This window comes from Anser brachyrhynchus (assembly GCF_964034855.1).
Source record: "Anser brachyrhynchus genome assembly, chromosome: 7".
NCBI lineage: Eukaryota > Metazoa > Chordata > Aves > Anseriformes > Anatidae > Anser > Anser brachyrhynchus.
Window position 1 is genome coordinate 30776699 of NC_137701.1, and position 18553 is coordinate 30795251.

Here is an 18553-nt window from a genome sequence, read left to right on the forward strand (position 1 = left end):
TGTCTCTTTGCCTAGTTGCTCAGTCATCTTTTTATATAAAGGTCACTTCAGTAAAAAGTGTCTGTTGGATGAATCATGCTGGTGGCAGATATATCTTAATCACTCTCCCAGCTCATGTACAGAACAATAGCAACAGAATTATCAGTGAGCAAATTGTAGCAATTATGCTAACACATAGCTCAGTCTGTGAGTGTAATAACAAGCTTGTGCTCTACTTCGGGCGGAGAGAGTTCCTGCTATTGAAGAAGTATAAATTAAACTGGAGAGTTTAGAAAGTTTGGCCATTGCCCAACCACAAATGGAAATCTTTTCATATGTATATTCCTTCGAATTGCTTTCCCCCTTCGTGTGGCAGGGGTCCATAATGCTGCTTTCCTCTTGGAGATAACTGAAATGAGAAACCTGACGGGGTTCTGGAGGTGCATTTACTGCTGGTGTAGTGAGTTCTTATTTCAGTGTGCATAGCACTGGTCATTTTTGCAAACAGGGTTGTTTTTCTGTCTTCCTGACTTCCTGTACAAACCACTAAGTAAAAGTGGCTCCTCACAGGAAAGGATCCGTGCACATGCCTTTGTGCTCCTAGTGTACAGGTGTCTTGTTTCTCAGTCAGTGGCCAAAGACTGATTACTGAGCCTGATTTCCTGGTCCCCACTCACTGCATGTTTGAGACCAGTATTTATTTTCATAGAAACTCACAGCTGGATTAAAAAGACATACTTTTCTCCTTTTGGGATGGGACAGGGAGGCTGTGAAAGGGGCCTCGTGAGTCAAACGTGAGTAGCATTGAGGGGTTCAGGTGGCTGCCTGTGGGCTGGTTCTGGCCTGCAGACTACTTCTGTCCTGGTGAACGGTGCGCGCCGGCTGAGCAGGGAGTTGCTGTTGGCCCCTAAAGGACGGCTGGCCGAGTGCCACTGACAGCGTGGTGCAAGGATAGGGTCTCTGAGTCTTGAGGCACTGCCCCTTTTCTTACCCAAATATGCTGAAAGCGGGGTGATGTGCATTTTAGTCAGAGCTGAACCTGTGTGAATTTGGGTAAGAGGAGAAGAGTTTTCAAAGCTGAGGATTCATATGGCCTTCTTTAACTGTCTCAGGTCACTCCTGATCGTGTACTCAGGGGTGGTAGAGACCTCAGAGAAATGTAATGCAGAATCCCAAGGTCAGGATCAAGGTGCTCTTGCTTTCTAGGCTTCAAGAGCTCTTTTGTTGCAATCCATACTTTTATTCCTGAGTAAAATGTGCCCTAAACTGCCCTCAATGTGAATAATCCAGCTCCAGCTGTATTAGTAGCAATCATCTCTGAATGATGGCATCAGACTTTCAGTTTTTTATAATCAAGTCTAAATACAAGGGGAGGGGATGTGATTCATCTTGTGGTGCTGAAATAGACTTCAGGGAAGAGGCCAGGCCAACACCTGCGCATGATGCAGTGCTTTCTTGAGCTGTTTCAGGGTAGGAAATAATGTTGTAGATGAGGTCAAGGGATGTCCTCTCGTGTCAATAATGTAAGTCACGTGTATGTCACCTCGTCTGATAATAAACTGCTCTGCTCTTTGCAGTGAGAATGTTCCAGAGCCTCGCGTCTGTACAAATGGAGCCACTTCCCGAGGCAGTAGTACAGACCTTCGCTGCTCAAATACAGAGCTCCACGTCACCAGCGACAGACTTTCCCGATGCTGACCTCTCAGTAGTGGACTCTAAAATTGTGACAAGCCTCATGCCCTTTCAGCGGGAAGGTGTGAAGTAGGTCCTTTTTGCATGCTGTTAAAGCTGGTCCTTGCCTGGAATTGTATGCTTTATATTGGTGCCCAGGCCACATTCTCTTCCACAGAGGGCTCCACATTTCTCCAGAGTCTTGGGTTGTCGCACTCTGGGCTCTTGGTTGTTTGATGTGGTTTGTTTTGTTTGATTTTTTTTTTTTTGAATGACACATCTGTTCGTTTCTAGCTAGAATTCTTCATCATGAGTCAGGACAAAAATATCATTTTGCTAGTCTTAGAGAACTGTTCAAATGGTACATCTCTGATCTCTCTCCCACGATTCAATATGTGCCTAATTGTCATATGATTTTTCTGTAAGGTCATTTTTTTTACCCAAGTGACTTTTTTTTTTCCCTCCAAATACTAATGTACATGGAAAGTGCCAGGAAATGGGACTCTGGTCATGAAAGGCTTGGAATGACTAACTGTATGTAGAGAGAACCTTTTAAATGTCCCTCTCTGTGCCATATACAGCCATGAGTTGCTGAATTCAAGATGCAACCCAGGAAAGTCTGTATTTACTGCTATTTAAATGGCATTGTTGTTAATATTTTCTTAGCCCAGACAGAACATGAATAATAGCATGGAAAACGTGCTTTAAATAATTGTAAGGTCTTACATCTACTTCTTGCATGAAATCAACGTCTCTAAGGTCTGGGCTGAACCATCCAAGCTTTGGGAGAAGAATTTTGTGAGCTGCTTACTTATGTTGAAACTAATTGAGAAGATCCAGGTTTACTGAAGAACCCAGATTACTTCCAGGCAATTCACATTGTAGGCTTATCCTACAAAACACCTGCAGTTTATTGGGTACCATGCAGCAGGCTAAAGATATTTACTGCAGTTGATGCTCACTGTAGTGTCGTCCACACTCTGCAGAAGGATTTTTTTCTGTTTTTTTCCTCAATTTTTCTAGAAAGTGCTTCCCATCTGATATAGACAGTTGTTGAGTTGTGCTCATCTTGGACACCAGGAGAGACGGTAACCCATTTCTTGACTCTTATTTCCCCCAGTTTTGGAATTTTCCGAAATGGCCGTGTACTTCTTGCGGATGACATGGGCTTGGGCAAGACTATCCAGGCGATCTGCATCGCTGCCTATTACCGAAAGGAATGGCCCCTGCTGGTGGTGACTCCTTCTTCTGTGAGGTTTACGTGGGCAGAGGTACTGTGAGTTTAACATTACGTAGATGGCCAGTAGAGGGCATGTGTGGTGGTTATTCGGTGTTGCAGCCTGTACAAGTTAAAATTTTAAGATGATGTATTTTAAGGGTAAGAAAGTAAAATCTGTACTTGTTTAGAAACTTAAGATGGGGGAAATTGCTTGGCATTGGCATTGGCCATATGATACAAGCCTGCTTTCTTTTACTGGCTGATATTGTTTTTGCAGTCCAGCTGATCTATTGAAAAGATGGAGATCTAGAGAAAATATGTCCTGTGAGCCTTTGTTAACTTTGTTTCTGCAAGTCAGCCAGCTCCAAGGAGGCATTTTACTCACTAGTGCCGAAGACGATAGTTGCATTGAAGCAACTGTCTGTTGTATTCAATTCCTTTATAACAGGACTTAGATGCTGAGCTTCTTGTTATTCTTCCTTCTTTTCAAGAGGTCCCATTATCATCATCATCAAATATTTATCCTAATATGTTTTTTAGCATGTCCACTGTATGATGCTAAGTCCTCTGAGCCCTTTATCACTGTTAAACAGAAGCTCAACGAAGCTCATGTGGTTGGGAAGTGTGATTTGTTGGAAGAAATCACTGTCATGACTGAGGCTCTTTGGTTGCCACAGGCTAGTGAGATGCTCATTGCGGGAGAAAAATGTAAGCCAGATGTTTTAGGTTGGTAATTTTATGTCTGAGTCGGAGAGGGTGGGAGTTTAGTCTTCCCTATGATGCTTCATTGATGAGAAATGAAGGTGGGGATTTACTTGCATTTTCTTTTTGTTCTTCTTGTTCTGTAATTTGGTCGTTAGAGCATCTCGGCTCGTGTTTTCACATCCAGTAGTACAACAAAACACTGGGTGGCAAAGAAAAAAAGATCTGAACGAGGGAGTAATGCTCATCGTGTTTCAGATGGGAAAGAAAAGGACTTACTTCAAAGGCCTGTGGACTTGTGATTCAACACCTAACCTGGATTCAGGGCTCCTGTTGGAGACACTGGGAGCGTTCTGGGGCCTGGGTTCTTGAAGTACTTGGTACCTGCAGCTAAACTCCTACATCCTGCTCCAGGAGATTTAAGCAGTATAAAGGTTTTCTTCTTGAGTGCTTGATTTCCTCTGCCTATGCCCTCGTGACTCCTCAGGAGGCCACTGTGGGAGATATTTGCTAGGATGTTTGCTTTAAAATTGTCTGTGTTGCTTTGAGTGTGTGAAATACCTGAGTCCAAGGAAAATGCATTGCAGAAGGTGGAAGAAGGTGAAGTTTGTTACGGTCTGTAACCTTCTCAGTTCACTTCCGCACAGATGTGTTTAACATGGAAGCTCTTGTTGTGCCTCTGGAGCTGAATTGCCAGAAATTGTCTTCATCTCAGAGCTGCAGGATTTATTTTTAGATTATCTGGGCTCTTGGCATTGAGTGCCTTAATATTTTAAGGTGCAATAGGAAGCTAGCAAGAAGGTGCAAGTTACTCTTCGGTGAGAAGTGCTGCAGGCATGCATTTGGAGTTCAGCATCGTTTTTTTTTTTTTTTTTCAATTAAGATTCAGATCTTCTGTTCAGGGAATTTCAAAGTACTTCTTACAGGCAAAGTTCAGCATCAAGTATAGGATCGCTTTTATGGTGTGAATGAGGCAAGTGACCTTTACAAAAGGAGAGAACAGTACAGTAGGAGCTTCGAGATACCTTCCTACTGCTTCAGCCTTTGGCTCAATTCTGTGTCGCATCAGCCACGCGTTTTTTGGTTGGAATCTAACCTCACCCATGTGGCGGCATATTTTGTTTGTGGTGCTTATAGGTGGTGCGTGGTAGCCAGTTGTTAGTTTCTCACACGCTGTTGGTATTTGACTCCTCTGACTGCAACATGTAGTTGCTGAATGGAGGAGAAGAATGAGGCTCGGGGGATTTCCGCAAGTGAAGGGCCTGGAGGCAGAGATGTTTCCCATCACCACTGCTCGAAAACATTTCTGTAGGGACCAGATCCTGATTACTGGAGCCCCAGCCAGTCCTCTGCAGAGCAAGGTCATCAGGACTCAAATGTTGCAGGGAGATTGGTGTCCCTGGGGTCAGGTTTACAAGGGAAGGGGCGGGTGCTCAGTACCTAACAGATGGGTTTGCAGAAGGATGTCTTCCTTATGGGGTATGGAGCATTTCAAGAGGTTGTTTTGAGCGACTATTACCACATGAAGTTCATTTGCTGTCATAGAGCAGCTGGTGTGGTGTTGGCTTGATCTTTTCTTCCTGTTTTGTTGTTGTTGTATTTTTGTTTTTTTTTTTATTTTCTGGTATACTTTTTAAGAAGCAGGGCTAGTAGAAGAGTTTTTGTTGATCTGGATGTGTTATACTTTATTGTCATTGTGGAGTAAACATTACTGTAGTAAGAGATGTTTACCTCTCAGAAGTTTGTGCTTCACAGCCTAAGTTTCCTGTTGAGTTGGGAGAACTAGACACTTGCCTGTCGATAGCGTTCGTTGCATTCTCTGTCTGTGAACATAGCAAGTAATATCGTCAGGTGGTCGCACCCATTTCTATTGCAGATCATACTTTGTTTTCAGTGAGGAGCAAGAATAAATCAATTTTGAGCCTTCCTGGCTGTGGAAGGTGGATTCGGCCTTACAGCCCGGGTGCCATTCTTGATCTTCCCATTACTAGCAGTGCTGCCATGGGAATGCTGGTGGCCCTTTCTGTTCCCTCAGCTCGTGTCCGATGGTGGGTGGGGTGAGGAATGCTGGTGGCACTTTCTGTTCCCTCAGCTCGTGTCCGATGGTGGGTGGGGTGAGTCCTTGTTCGAAGCATTCATGTTATAATTTGTGATGGGTTTTGTGATCCTGACAGGGGATGTGAGCACCAGAATGAAATTACTCTCTCTTCTCCTCCAGGCGTTTCACAGGTGGCTTCCATCCTTGAGTCCAGGTAGCACGAACGTCATCGTGACTGGCAAAGACAACCTAACAGGAAGCTTGATTAACATCGTCAGCTTTGATCTCCTTAGCAAGATGGACAAACAACTCAAGAGCGCTTTCCAAGTAGTCATTATTGTAAGTAGTACACCGGAATTCTGAAGTTAATTATACGTTGCAAGTCGTGTATCCTTTGTGTGGTACTGCAGAGAAGTGTGAGGCAGAGCTTTTTTAGGACTGAAACTATCTTGTAATCGTGGCTGTGATCACAGCTCTCCTCATGAGCAAAAGCAGTAGGATTTTATGAAACTTTTTTGATTCCTGAGGCTGTATTTTCTGTTTTAATGGTTAAGGTGCATCTTTGGTTTCATTGTGGGTAAAGCATCAAAAAACCTCCCCTTGTTTGGGTTCCACTGACAGCGTGCATTAAGCTTTCTTCAGTCACAAGTATCTTTGCTTTTGTAAATTAGTTTGAAATCCGTTTTTTCCACCTTTCTAGGAGTCATGGTAAAAGGCATTTTTCTAGATTCCAGTTAGTAAAAATTCAAAACACGTAGTGTTTCAAATCCAGCTTGGATAAATAAAGACCAAAAGTGTCTACAAAGCTTCCTGTGTTTCGTGTTCTCAGGCTAGCTTTCAGTTAACAGGTGCACCTGTCCCCAAAATTATAAACCTTGGAACATAACAGACCTTTTGTTTCTCAGCATCAGATGGGAATATGGGAGTTGATGGGGGGGGGGTGGGAGGGGGGAGGTGATTGGAGACCAAACTGCTCATGAGAGAATTGATTTTTTTTTATTTTTTTTTTCCCTTTTCCCCCCAAGCCACTCTCAGGGTGGAAATGCAGATTGTTATCTTATTTGGGCTGCTGTTTTCAGGAAAGGGACTCAGGCTCTAGGGCTACTACACTGGAACCTTTTACCAGCCCTGAGCTGGCAAATGTTCTTTCTGTGTGTTTATGTGTTCAGATACGGACACTGTGTAAGTTTTTACAGACGCTAGGAGTTCTACTGAGTGCTGAGCTTCCCTGCTTTTACTCCCGATATTCTTTTGCTGACTGGGGCCAATAATGTAGCTTATTTGTTAATCAGGAGGGAGAGGACTGTGCCTGGGAGGCTAAGCAGTTGTATTGTCTTTACACGCATGGTTGCTTGCTCATCCAGACATGGAGAGATGAGAATGTACCTTGGAGGGTGCTGATTAGATTTTGTGTCCAGGTTCTGCTTTGCTATAGCAGAAGAAATGAAGCCTGTTTGGGGGTGATGTCTCAAGTAGGAGGCTATTATCCACCTGGTGAGCCCTATCAGCAGAGCAGTTGGATCCTAATTAGATTTCTTTTTTTCCTTGTTGTTTTCATTAACCCTTCAGTTAGGGAAGTATCACTCTGTAGGCCTCCCATGTTTCCTGCATTTAAAGGACACGCAGGGGCAAATGAGCATCAGTGGTGGAGATGATGTTCCTCTTTCTCCTCCCCTTTCCATCCGCCTCTGGTCACTTGCCTGGGATCATTTGAAATTCGTGGCTTTAAGGTTTGATTTCCATTCCATTTGCGTGCAACTGTGTGTTTGAACGTGGGAAGCCTGCTACTCCACATGCTGTCTTCATGTTTAGAATTTGATGCGACTATCCCAGTGCTTGAAATTTCCTCTGGGAGGATAAGCTTGTAATATTTTAGATAGCTGAGAATATTGGGAATTTGTTCTTTATCCTGCAGTTGGACTGTGGGTCAGAGCTGTCTTCATTTCAGTGCCTGTTCTGTTTCAGGATGAATCTCATTACCTAAAGAACGTAAAAACTGCACGATGTCGAGCTGCCATGCCTCTACTCAAGGTACGTATGGTGTGTGCTAAACATCTGGCAGCTAAGGCCAGGCTCCCAAAATATGTGCTGCTCTTTATACCAGTTTAGGAGCCAGCAGCTGAATTCTGCTGTTGCACCAGTGGATGTCCAAGTAACTGTTGATTCAAGAGCAAAATTTGTCTCTATCTTAGCCACTAATCTCAATACAAATGTTAGATGGTAAAACCTAACGAAAGAACTTCAGAAACTCCCTTGATCTAATTGTGGTACTGACACCGATATGTTTTATGGTGATGGGGAAAAAGGGAATGTCAAAATTTACCGAATATATTAGTAGAGAGTAGAAAGAATATAGCCTTATCAATGCAGCTTGTTTAGTGTGAAATCATAATCACGTACTACTTGGCACTCAGATTGCTGCTGTATATCAAAATGATGTTACCTAGGTCCTGTCCTTGGCTTTAGTTTTGACCTGTGCTTTGTTACTGCAAGCTTCCAATGTATTTGTGTGGCTGGCATATAAGAGCACTCCTACTAGTTCTTTGCATTTAACCAGCAGGAAACAGCAGAATGGGAGGTTAGCAAGACAAGTGGCCCACAGAAGGGAAGGAATATTGAAGTATGTGATAGCAGGAGAAATGTAAATTTTAATATCTGCCTGTTATTGTTGAATCAAAGAATCAAATTGTCCCTGGTAGCCTCTAGGAGATTAAAGTTACCCGTAGTTTCTAGGCACTGCAGTCTGTACGTTAGAACAAGATAAATGCAGTTCTTTTTCAACAGCTATCTGTAAGTGTGTATAAAGAGAAGGTTTGATCTATGATGGCTTTACAGCAACCAACTTTTATATGCAAGATTTTTAATGGCAGGCTAAAGGTGGTTGTACTTGGGTAATTTCATCATTCTCTCTATAGGCCTGACTCTTGTCTTCTCTTAGCTTTCAAATCACTTGAGGCTTTTAATGTTTGGAACCTAAGTAGGAGGTCCAATTTTACGAGCAGTTTTAAGTACAGTAGTTAAGTTTTATGTCTGAAAATGATGGAAAAATAACAATTTTTACCTCATTGTAGAATGCTCAGAAAGTTTTCTCATCCTTTCCTACTTGTAGCTTTGCAAGGATCAGTTCATCAAAATTATTTGCAGGCTATAAGATATGAAAGATGGTACCCGTTAAATGATGGCTAATTGTCTGTATGATCTTACTGAGAATGTATAGTTTTATGCTATCACATCACTGGTCTTACAGCGCTGAGAGCTGGTGCTCTTAAAGCTGAATTTTACCCTTTTGAAAGCGTTACGAGTTTCATGTTCTCATCATGCACTTTCTCACCCATGAACAGCATACAGTAAGAAAGGACCAGAACCTTTAGAGAGCACTTCTTGCTAGGTGTTCGCATAAATTGCATTTTCCTATTTGCTGACTACAACTTCTGGAGTGAGTATTTGCTGTAATAGCCATTCCTCTGCCCTCCTTGCTTTCCAACGTGTGTTTTGCTCTAAAACTAGTCCATTTGGCAGCTTTGTCCTCAACTACCAGTGAGTGATGCTGTACTCGCTACTGGCACAGCACATGACAGCAACGTTTTATTTGAAAGAACAACCAAGATATGACAAGCCTTCATGACCTGAATACTGGATTTAAAAGCTATCCTGTTGTCTTGTATAGTAAATAGTCAATGGGGTAAAAACGGGATTATTTTCAGTATCTTACACGTTACTTCAAAATTGTTGCATTAGAGGAATTGATGAAGTTGCTGCAGTTTACTGTTGCTAGAAGTTTGAGAACTAAGGATAATATTCTTGCTCTTGCTTTCCTGACATTTAAAAGGAGCAGTAGTGAGTCTCTTAGAAGAGACCCAAAAAGCTGTATCCATAAGCAAGTCATTTAGAGGCACAGTGCGCCTTGTACATCAGTCCCTACCTTAAGGGCTCAGTTCAAAGCCATACCAGTGCTGTAACAAGAGCCTGAGGAGTCAGTTCATGCCTTGTCTACCTTCTAGGTAATCTAACTTTTGTTGGCAGCATACTACTCTAAAATTTCTTAAATTCTTAGTTACCTTTATTTTCTATGAGGTCCTCAACATCCTTAAGCATGAAAGCTTAGCCTTGAGCTGAATTTTGGGGACAGAAAAGAAACAAACAAATGTGATCCTTTGTCCTTACTTGCTACAAAGATTTATGAGTCCCTAATGACACTGGACGGATCTAAATTAAAACATTTCTGTGCCTGAAATGTGTCTGTCCCTTCTATTGGTTCTTAATGAATTCCTTTCATCTTGGTAGAATCTGTTCCTGTGACTTCTCCATTTGAATAACAAGTAAAATATAAAAATTGTTGTGGGAGTTTAGACAGAACTGCACAATAACCAGATTAAATCAATACATTCATAATAAAGATGACTTACCTTGGGTATTAATTTTGAATCTGCCTTGTTAGACAGCCAAGCTGAATCTCTACCTTTGAAATATTTAACCCATGGTTACAGCATTTAAAGTCTCATTTTACTTCTAATATCTGACATTGATTATTTTTCAAAATGAAGTGGTATTTTTAACCACTCAGTTATAATTTCTTTCCCTGCTCTGTTGAATATGTTGTAGGGTAAGCATGGTACGGAATTGTCAAGCAGAGCCATGTATTAAACATGCGGCCTAAGTCTGTCAATGGGGGACTTCTAGACATTTTAAAAATATTTAAAAAAGCAAACAACAACAACAAAACCCACCGAACAAACCTTTGTGTAGTATTCGGTATCGTTTATGACATACTTAGTTGCTACCCTGATGGAGATACAGGAAAGTTTTTTGCCTGAGGACAGTAGGCAAGCAGTAGCAGGGCCTGCCTCTCACCTTGCTCTCTTCCTTAGTCTCATGCTTTGGACTAAGTTCTCCTGGGCTTGCTGTCAATACTTGTTCCCTTTACCTCTGTCCTACGTCTGCCTCCCATAGTGTTACATCTTTTGTATGCATTTTATGTTCCTTTCAAGATCACAATGGCCCAGAGACATGAGGATTGAAGAGGGAGTATACGTGCTACCAATATCCATAAAACACCAAAGCACTAAGGGAAGAAGAGAAAGAAGAAACAACAAAATGGAAGTTTTTCATTGATCTGCAGAGGGATCTCTTGGGAACTTGGGTGAAAAGGATTCTACATCCTTCAACCAGCCAAAGTGCTGTGTTGTTTTTGTTCTGCAATTGCATGGAGTATCAGAAAGCAATGGAAACTGGGGAAGGTTCCACTGGAATATGGATGAGTTTTTGTGTTTTTTTTTTTTTGAGGCATGACAGTAAGTTTTTAGTGAAGAACAGCATTAGAAACTGAGAAACGTATAGTCATATTTCATCAAAGATTCCAGTGGCATAAATTGGGCTTATTTGTGTTGTTCTCCGTATGCGTTCCCCCCACAACATTTGGGTAATATTACTCATGCAATTGTTCATATTGAGCTGCTGCTCAGATTGAGAGCATGATACACATCCTGATCTGTGGAGGGTTAAAGGTCTTTGTTTCTATTACGGAAGTCCAAATGCATTGTGTAGCTGGAATATGATACTCTGTGCTTGTTTTAATAAAGAGATGCCTAACAATAATAAAGAGAATTAGATCAATGCTGAAGGTAGAAGGTGAGGAGGGAACAGAAAAATCTTCCTGGAGGAAATAAATAGCTGCTCTCTTCAAGCATTACAAATCCATGTGGACTGGATAAAAAAGCATTTCCTTGTTGTCACCTGCTGAGAGGAAGAACTTCATCTTGAGATCAGAGAAGCTGTGGAGGCATCTCCAGATCTGTTCTCACCTTCCGATTTTCCTTCTATCTTGAAGTAGGGAGGTAGTGTAATTTGCTTCATTCATAGTCATTTGTCACTATTTGATACACATTCTCTTTCTGGGTGTCACTTAAGAATAGGGAAAGACATATATATTTTTGGAATGACCACTCTAGGATCATCTTATGAAATGCAGAGCGCTATCTGACCCAAGTACAGAAATAGACTCCCCAAAACAGCTGCAGCCCTTTCCCTTTATCAAATCTTCTATTTTATGTATTATCCCTATTACATTATGGCCACTCTCAGATTTTTCATTTCACAGGATAATGCATTCTTATGCTAAGCAGTTCAAAATGACAAAGTAAGCAAAAATTGGGGACACGAGTAATTGTGCAGCCAGAACCAGCCATACTTTTTTTTAAAAAAAGCGTGTCAGCCTGTTAGCATATGGCAGAGCTCTTGCTGTGAAATTCATTTAAAACAGAGACAGTCATTGTATGTTAATGAGGCTCTTCGCATGTTCACTTACGTCTTTGTGGCACAACGCTCCCCAACACCCCCTAATCACTCCCCTTCCAGTCAGTTGGGTGCTGGGTTTTGAAAGTGCCATCAGGGTTAATAAATTATCCTTTGACTTTCGAAAGTAATTTTTTGTAAATGTTATCACGGCTGCGGAATTAATTCTTGCTGGTGTTTTGTGTGTGTGCAAGTGTAATGCTGTAATGCCACAATCATCTTAGGTTACTCGGTAAAAGAGGGCTACAGAAGAGGTGTCACCTTTTCAAGTCATTGTCAGAGTTCCTTTAAACAGTTTCATAACAAAGTAGCTGTAAGAATAGTTACAGGGACACGAGAGAGAGGAGGGCTTCTGTCAAAGATTTATCTTCATACCTAAATGCAAACAGGTAGCTGAAGTGTCAATGGAGACGCGTATCAATTGCTGACAGTTCTGTTTTTGCTGGAAAATCCTTGCTGCTCACTGCGCTCGTATTTTCTGTGCTGTTGATCCATATTGTCCTGATAGACCTTGTAAGAAAGAGGGCAAGCACTCACTTTTGACACCACAGAAGGCTCATCAGAAAACAAGAATAAGCAGTGATCGGCAGAGACTTCTCTACAGGAGCAAATCTTTGTTGGCATCTATTCAAAATGAGTTGCCAGTAGCAAAAGAAACGTGAATCAAAGCCATTTGTTGCATCCAGAATTTAAGTAAGTCTTAAATGCTTGAAACCTTTTCTGCCTAGGATTTTTTTTCCCTCTCTTAGGCTTCTTCTATCATGGATTTTAAAACTGAAGGGAATTATTGGGATAATGAGTCAGACCACCTATGTTCTACTTCTGGAATTAATTTCTGCACGTTCTTAGCAGCTGTTGCTTAGGTAGTACCTCTCTTGTTTCTTTTTTTTTTGTTGTTGGTAGTTGTTCTTGGTGTTTTTTGTTTGTTTACTTATCTTGATTTTTAAAATGGTTGATTATGGATTAGGTATCACAACCCTTAGTAAGCACTTCCAGTGGCTGGACAGTATTTCTGTTCAAAAATACCTTGCACACAAAAGCAGCAGTTGGACAAGTTTAAAAATCAGATAACCTGTAACTTTATAATTCCCTCTTCCGGTACCTATTTTGGGATTGGAGAAGGAGCAAGAAGCCCAGCTGTTTGAACTACTGGGGAATTAGTGTTCCAACCTTGTCTTCCATCACTCCTGAGGAGTGCCCTCCAAGGAGGGGGAGCCTTGGGAATAGTGTAAGACCTTTCAACACAGTTGATTTTATGTTACATTTAGTATGTCCTGGGTCTGTTTTGAATGCACGTTGTTTGGAAGTGTCCCAGCAGTGCTGTTCACTCCCATTCTGTCTTGACCTCGATATGTTCATTTCTGCAAGCTTTCCAGGAGGAAAAAGTTTTTGTTTGGTGTATTCCTGAAAATGTGGGACTGGCTTGTCATGTGTTACAGAATATTTCTCAGTGTGGTGTCAGTTAACTCCTCAAAGGCTTCTGCAAAGCGCTGGGTATTGTCTAGGTTTTGCTTGGTTGTCCTCTGCTGTTACTTTCATTTTGAAAACTGACCCAATTTCTGTTTTATCACTTTGTTGCCTCATGGGGTCTGAAATCTTTGGGTTCTCTCACCCCTACCTCCTTTGAGTAGAGCAGGGACCTTTGTCTTGTGTAAACTAACACTTACCTTCTGACACGTCTAAAGGTTAGACACCTCCTCTTATTTAGTTTGGTAAATATCCTGCTTTTTTAAAATGTTTGTGGGAATTGTCTGATCCTTTTGGTGACTGCATTTCCTTCAGATATGTTTAATACGGATGGAGGGGGAAGGCAAGTCCCACCTTCATTACAACCTATATATATATATATATATATATCTGATAGAGTCCTGAAATTAATTTCCGGTAGCTGATCTGTGAACTTTTTCCACCAGATTTGGTTGGCGAGTGGATGAATCAGCTGAATAGATTTGGGTGACTGGTAGATCTCGGTGAAACGATAAAAGAATTTCATTTTCTTTTTCATTTAAATGTGAATGAGCTGTTGGTACAGATGTCACTCAAGAATCCCTTTGTTATTTTAATGAACCCGCTTTAAACCATGCAGGAAATTACAGGGCATTTGTAATTTAACTACTATATGTGAATTTACAGCAGTAGAAATTCATCTCTCACGTCTAATAATAGAATTAGATAATACTGGACATAAGAGGCTAGAAATGGATCTTGGAGGCATTTGTTTGTGGTGTAATTTTCCCTCAATTTTGGGAGCACATACTTTAGATAATTTGTGGGTTTTTTTGGTTTGCCTACCCCCCTCCCGTATCAGATACAAAGCTTTTTGTTGTTTTTTTACAGTATTCTTATGTGACTTTTGCCATGGCTGCTAGATAGACATCTTCTGACCTTTCTTCAGGCAGCATCATCCATCTCTTCTTGCTAGTAGAACTTAAAAAGAAAAAAAAAAGAATGAAAAATCCTGCTTCCCTAGATGCCTTCTGCTTTTGTGAGCAAGATGGTCTGTTTATGGCTTGCTGTGGCAGGTTTATTACAAGAGGATTTATTCTGGAGGTGAGGATGTACCTGAGAGGGGTGTGTGTCACGCTCCTGTGGCGTCTGGTGCCAAATGAAATGTTGTGCCAGGCGTCAGGTATCAACGTGCCTTGTGCGTAAATGCCAATTCGGAAAGTACTGTCATAAAAATTGATGTCCCCTTCCCTTCCAGCATGTGGGTGATGAATAAGAAATGTTGCAGGTTGTCCTGCTTCCTGGAAGCGTTAAGCCTTCAGTGCCTTCAGACAGCAAGGCCAGAAGAGTCTTTGGAAGGTGAAACGCCCTTCCATTTAGGGTGACTGAACGATGGCTCTGGGCTTGTCTTTTGGGGCCGGGGATGACTTCTTAGCAGGTGCTTCCTCTGTTCTGAGCTGTATGATAGGGGATGTTCCACTTTGCTTTCCCAGGCGGCCAGGAGAGTGATCTTACTTTCGGGAACCCCTGCCATGTCCCGGCCTATGGAGCTCTACACGCAGATCGCCGCTGTCCAGCCAGACTTCTTCCCGCAGTTCCACACCTTCGGGCTCCGCTACTGTGATGCAAAGAAGGTACTTCGGTGGGGCGCTGGCGAAGTGACAGTGGGACTCTTCAGGCAGCATTTTATTTTATTGTTTTATTTTCTTAAACTGAAGTAGAGTGCTTTTCTTCTTTCCCTCCTTTCCCTCTATGATATTATGTGCTCTTCTTGAGAAGGTCGTACTCCAAAGTAATATTTTGAAAGCTCTCAACCTTAGAAACGGTAGGTGCTGCAAATAAATCGTGGGCCTGAGATATGGAGGCAGTAAAGCTTCTTGTCAAAATCTGCCCTGGAAGGGCACGGAAATAAAAAGCTAAAAACAGACTTGGCCATAGTGTAGGGAAAGGAGCTGTTCTGACAAGAACTTGCCGACAGCTTTAAATGGGCAGAGTGGCTGTGGGCCTTCTAAGCAGCTCTAGGATTGGGCTATTTGATTAAAAAACAGTCTCTGGTCTGGTTTAGTGACTGTTTTAACAATGTGAGGCCTCTGTTGCTTAGGATTTTAGATTTCTTGCCTCCAGCTAGGTAAAAAATTACTTACAGTCTGTATTCCGCCTCTTCCAATTCAGGAAATGGATGTGGTGCCCAGCAAACCTTGGAAATAAATTAATTTCTCTTACCTGGAAGCGTTCTCCTCTTGTAGGAGTACTTCTAAGAGTACTTCTCTTATCCCTGGAAGTGTTCAAGGCCAGGCTGGATGGGGCTTTGAACAACCTGGTGTAGTGGGAGGTGTCGCTGTCCATAGCAGGGGAGTTGGAATTACATATGATCTTTATGGTCCCTTCCAACCCAAACCAACTTCATATACATAGAGAGAGAGTATGAGAACATAACAGCATTCATGTTAGCAAAGCTCTGCTTTCATGGCAGAGGATTGGAACTTCTAATTCCTCCATCCATAGTAGGAGTTGGATGGGAGGGAGAAGGCTGCAATTTCTACTGAGTTTCATTATCTTTGCTGAGAGATTCCTGTCTGAGCAGTGTCCAGTGTGCTTTTCAGAGGGAAATGAAAAGATGCAGTTTAATCTTGTTGGTTTTCTCCAGTAAAAGGGAGGGTGAATTGTGAGTGTAAATAGGTTTGGAGTTTCATAAACCCTTTGAGGGTAAAGTTCTGCATGACTTGCTGTTGCTTCAATTACAAGGCATATGGACCTCAGGTAAGATGTGGAATTGGATAAAAGAAATAAAATTGTTCTGCACGATCCAGGTTGTACCAATGTATTCTGTATAAATGAGTTTTCAGCCTACAATGAAACTCAGCATGGAGGTCACAGTCTGTATCAGCTCCCCTTCAAAGCCTCTGCAGGGTTTCTAGTACAATTTTGTTTTCCTGTTTGACCCACCTCTGCTAGACAGTTGAACATTACTGGTCTTCTCAGTGCTCACCTGGGACCTCTGCTACAGTTAATGGCAGTAAATGATACAGTGAACCTAGAAGGAATTTGCTTATTTAGACCAGAAGTGGGACTGCTGGAAATGAAGAGATGTGGGTAGTATTTGAAGTTAAAAGTAGGACTGCTGCGTATTAGGTTGCTGTAAATCCACTCAGCTCTGAGTAAGCTAAAAGGTGTTTTGATGATTGTAGTGTTCCCCTCATGATTGCAGCGTGTCCCTCATGTTTGTTTTTGCAGCTCTAACCTGGGATTGTGTTAAGAGTTACAAGCTCTCTGAAGAACTGTTGTGGTACTTTTGCTGGCATTATTCAAATAGGTTTTTCCTTCTGTCCTGAAAGTGGCTGCGTTGTAAGTGGGGTGGAGTGGCACAAAACCAGAGAGGTTTTGCAAAGCTTTTGGAGATCTGTCAGGATGAAAGGTACTCTGTAAAAATATTTTGGTATTAATTATAAATCTGGTTGCATTAGAAGATTAATGAAAAATTGACAAAGCTGAACCGTTCAATTTAAAACCAAAACCTGACAACTTTCTGTTTGAAGAGAATAGATTTCATGACAGAAAATTGCAGATATCTGGCAGATGTGATTAGGAAGGATATAAAATAAAAGTTTATCATTTTGCAATTCAACCTCCCAGCATCTATACTCTTAAAAATGCAGCAAGTGAAATGTCACCTGCTTATTTACAAAATAGCTCAAGTCTGTTTCCCAAAATACATGCTGTGAATTCATTTTTCAAACTGGGTGATGTTGGCAAATATTAAATAATTTCTATCTCAGCACATGCTCTGAATTTGTAAGAGTTTGGCAGCTTCTGCGAACACTGTAATAAGTTTACTGACTCATGTAAGATGCTGTAACACTTTGGTAAGAAAATCACAGTTGGATGCATTTGTTCTGGAACATTATGGATCAAAGCCAGATGTGTATTTTGGCAAAATAATTGTCCTTTTTTCTCTCTCTTTTTTTCATCATAGCGCATGCTAAAATATATTTTAATAATTCCAAGAAATAATTCTCGTTACCTAGATGCAGTACAGAACTAGTATGTTTCCTTATTTGCAAGTTGTTCCAGCAACGCGGTCACCTTAAAAGAACACGCTGCTGGGATTCTGCCTGGATATACTTCAATATGACAATAGATAGGGTATTGGCTACATTTCTGCCCTGCTCTTTCAGTCACAGAGATGTTACTCTTCTGAAATGAATTGTGCTACGCAGCTGCAAAATATACGCATATCTTGTCTGGTAGGGAAAGGGAAAGTGGAATAACGTGGGTTGCGTGAGTAGAATGAGCCTGCGGAAGGTGTCCAGGTCCCATAGCTGGTCTTGCTCAGCAGCCTGCTCAGCGTTGGTTCCTGCTCCTTCCCTGCCAGAGCGCTGAGCAGTGTGACCAGGGAGCTTATCAAATCGGGTGCAGCACCAGGTCCTTCCTGGTTCGGCACGTCTGCTCTGCTGAGTCCGAAGCCTGAAGATAGGCAGGAAAGGGGGCAAAGAGACTGGGGCTCAGCCCTGTCAGCTTTCATGCAGCACATGCCTAAAGCTAATAAACCCAGCTAGACTTGAGGCAGCTTTTCGTGGACCTGAGGGACCTGCATTGCACTCGTGGTTTCAGGGAAGCAGAGCAGTAATACCCACATTGGCTTCTTGAGGGCTTGGCTTACTAGATCCAGGTGGGTTTATTACCTCTAGCTATACGCCGCTGTGCTGTTTTCAGAGCCAAATTCTCTACTGTATGGGACCCAGTCTGGCTTTGTATCAGGGTTTTGAATTATTTCTAGCTTTAATGAACCAACTACAGATAATCAGAAGGCACCATCATTATGTAGGAATAGATTAAGTCAAATGAGTTTTAATGATGACCATAGGTGCCAGAAACTGTAGTTAGTTGATGGTTCACAGCACTACAATATGGCCATAGAATTGCAGATTGTCCTGTTAAGTCTCAGCGTGAAGTAGGACTATTCGCTTCCAGATATCATAGTGGTCTTAATTGCCTGTGACCTGTTTGATTCCTCCTCGTTCTGTCTCATAGCATAAGTGGTTAACCATGTGTCTGGTAAGATTTATTTTTTTGGTCTCCTCCAGTCTACAGAAGGATAGAGGGTGCGGTGAATACTTGAGAGCCTTTTCCTATTTTACTTCAAATTCCATGTTGTAGCAAGCTTCTCTTGGGGAAGGCGGATAAAGGAAATACAGATTTTTTTTTTC

At 41.8% G+C, this 18553-nt stretch overlaps 1 protein-coding gene across 2 annotated transcripts in view; it reads left to right on the plus strand.

Annotated features, from left to right (window-relative positions):
* The window catches only part of SMARCAL1 (SNF2 related chromatin remodeling annealing helicase 1), a 34934-nt gene that overhangs the window by 7055 nt on the left and 9326 nt on the right, over positions 1-18553 (plus strand). For both annotated transcript variants that reach the window (XM_080600815.1, XM_080600816.1), the window contains exons 6-10: positions 1557-1740; positions 2771-2921; positions 5790-5948; positions 7575-7640; positions 14840-14980. In XM_080600815.1, the coding sequence (XP_080456941.1) occupies positions 1557-1740; positions 2771-2921; positions 5790-5948; positions 7575-7640; positions 14840-14980 (701 nt within the window). The remainder of the gene's footprint in view (positions 1-1556; positions 1741-2770; positions 2922-5789; positions 5949-7574; positions 7641-14839; positions 14981-18553) is intronic.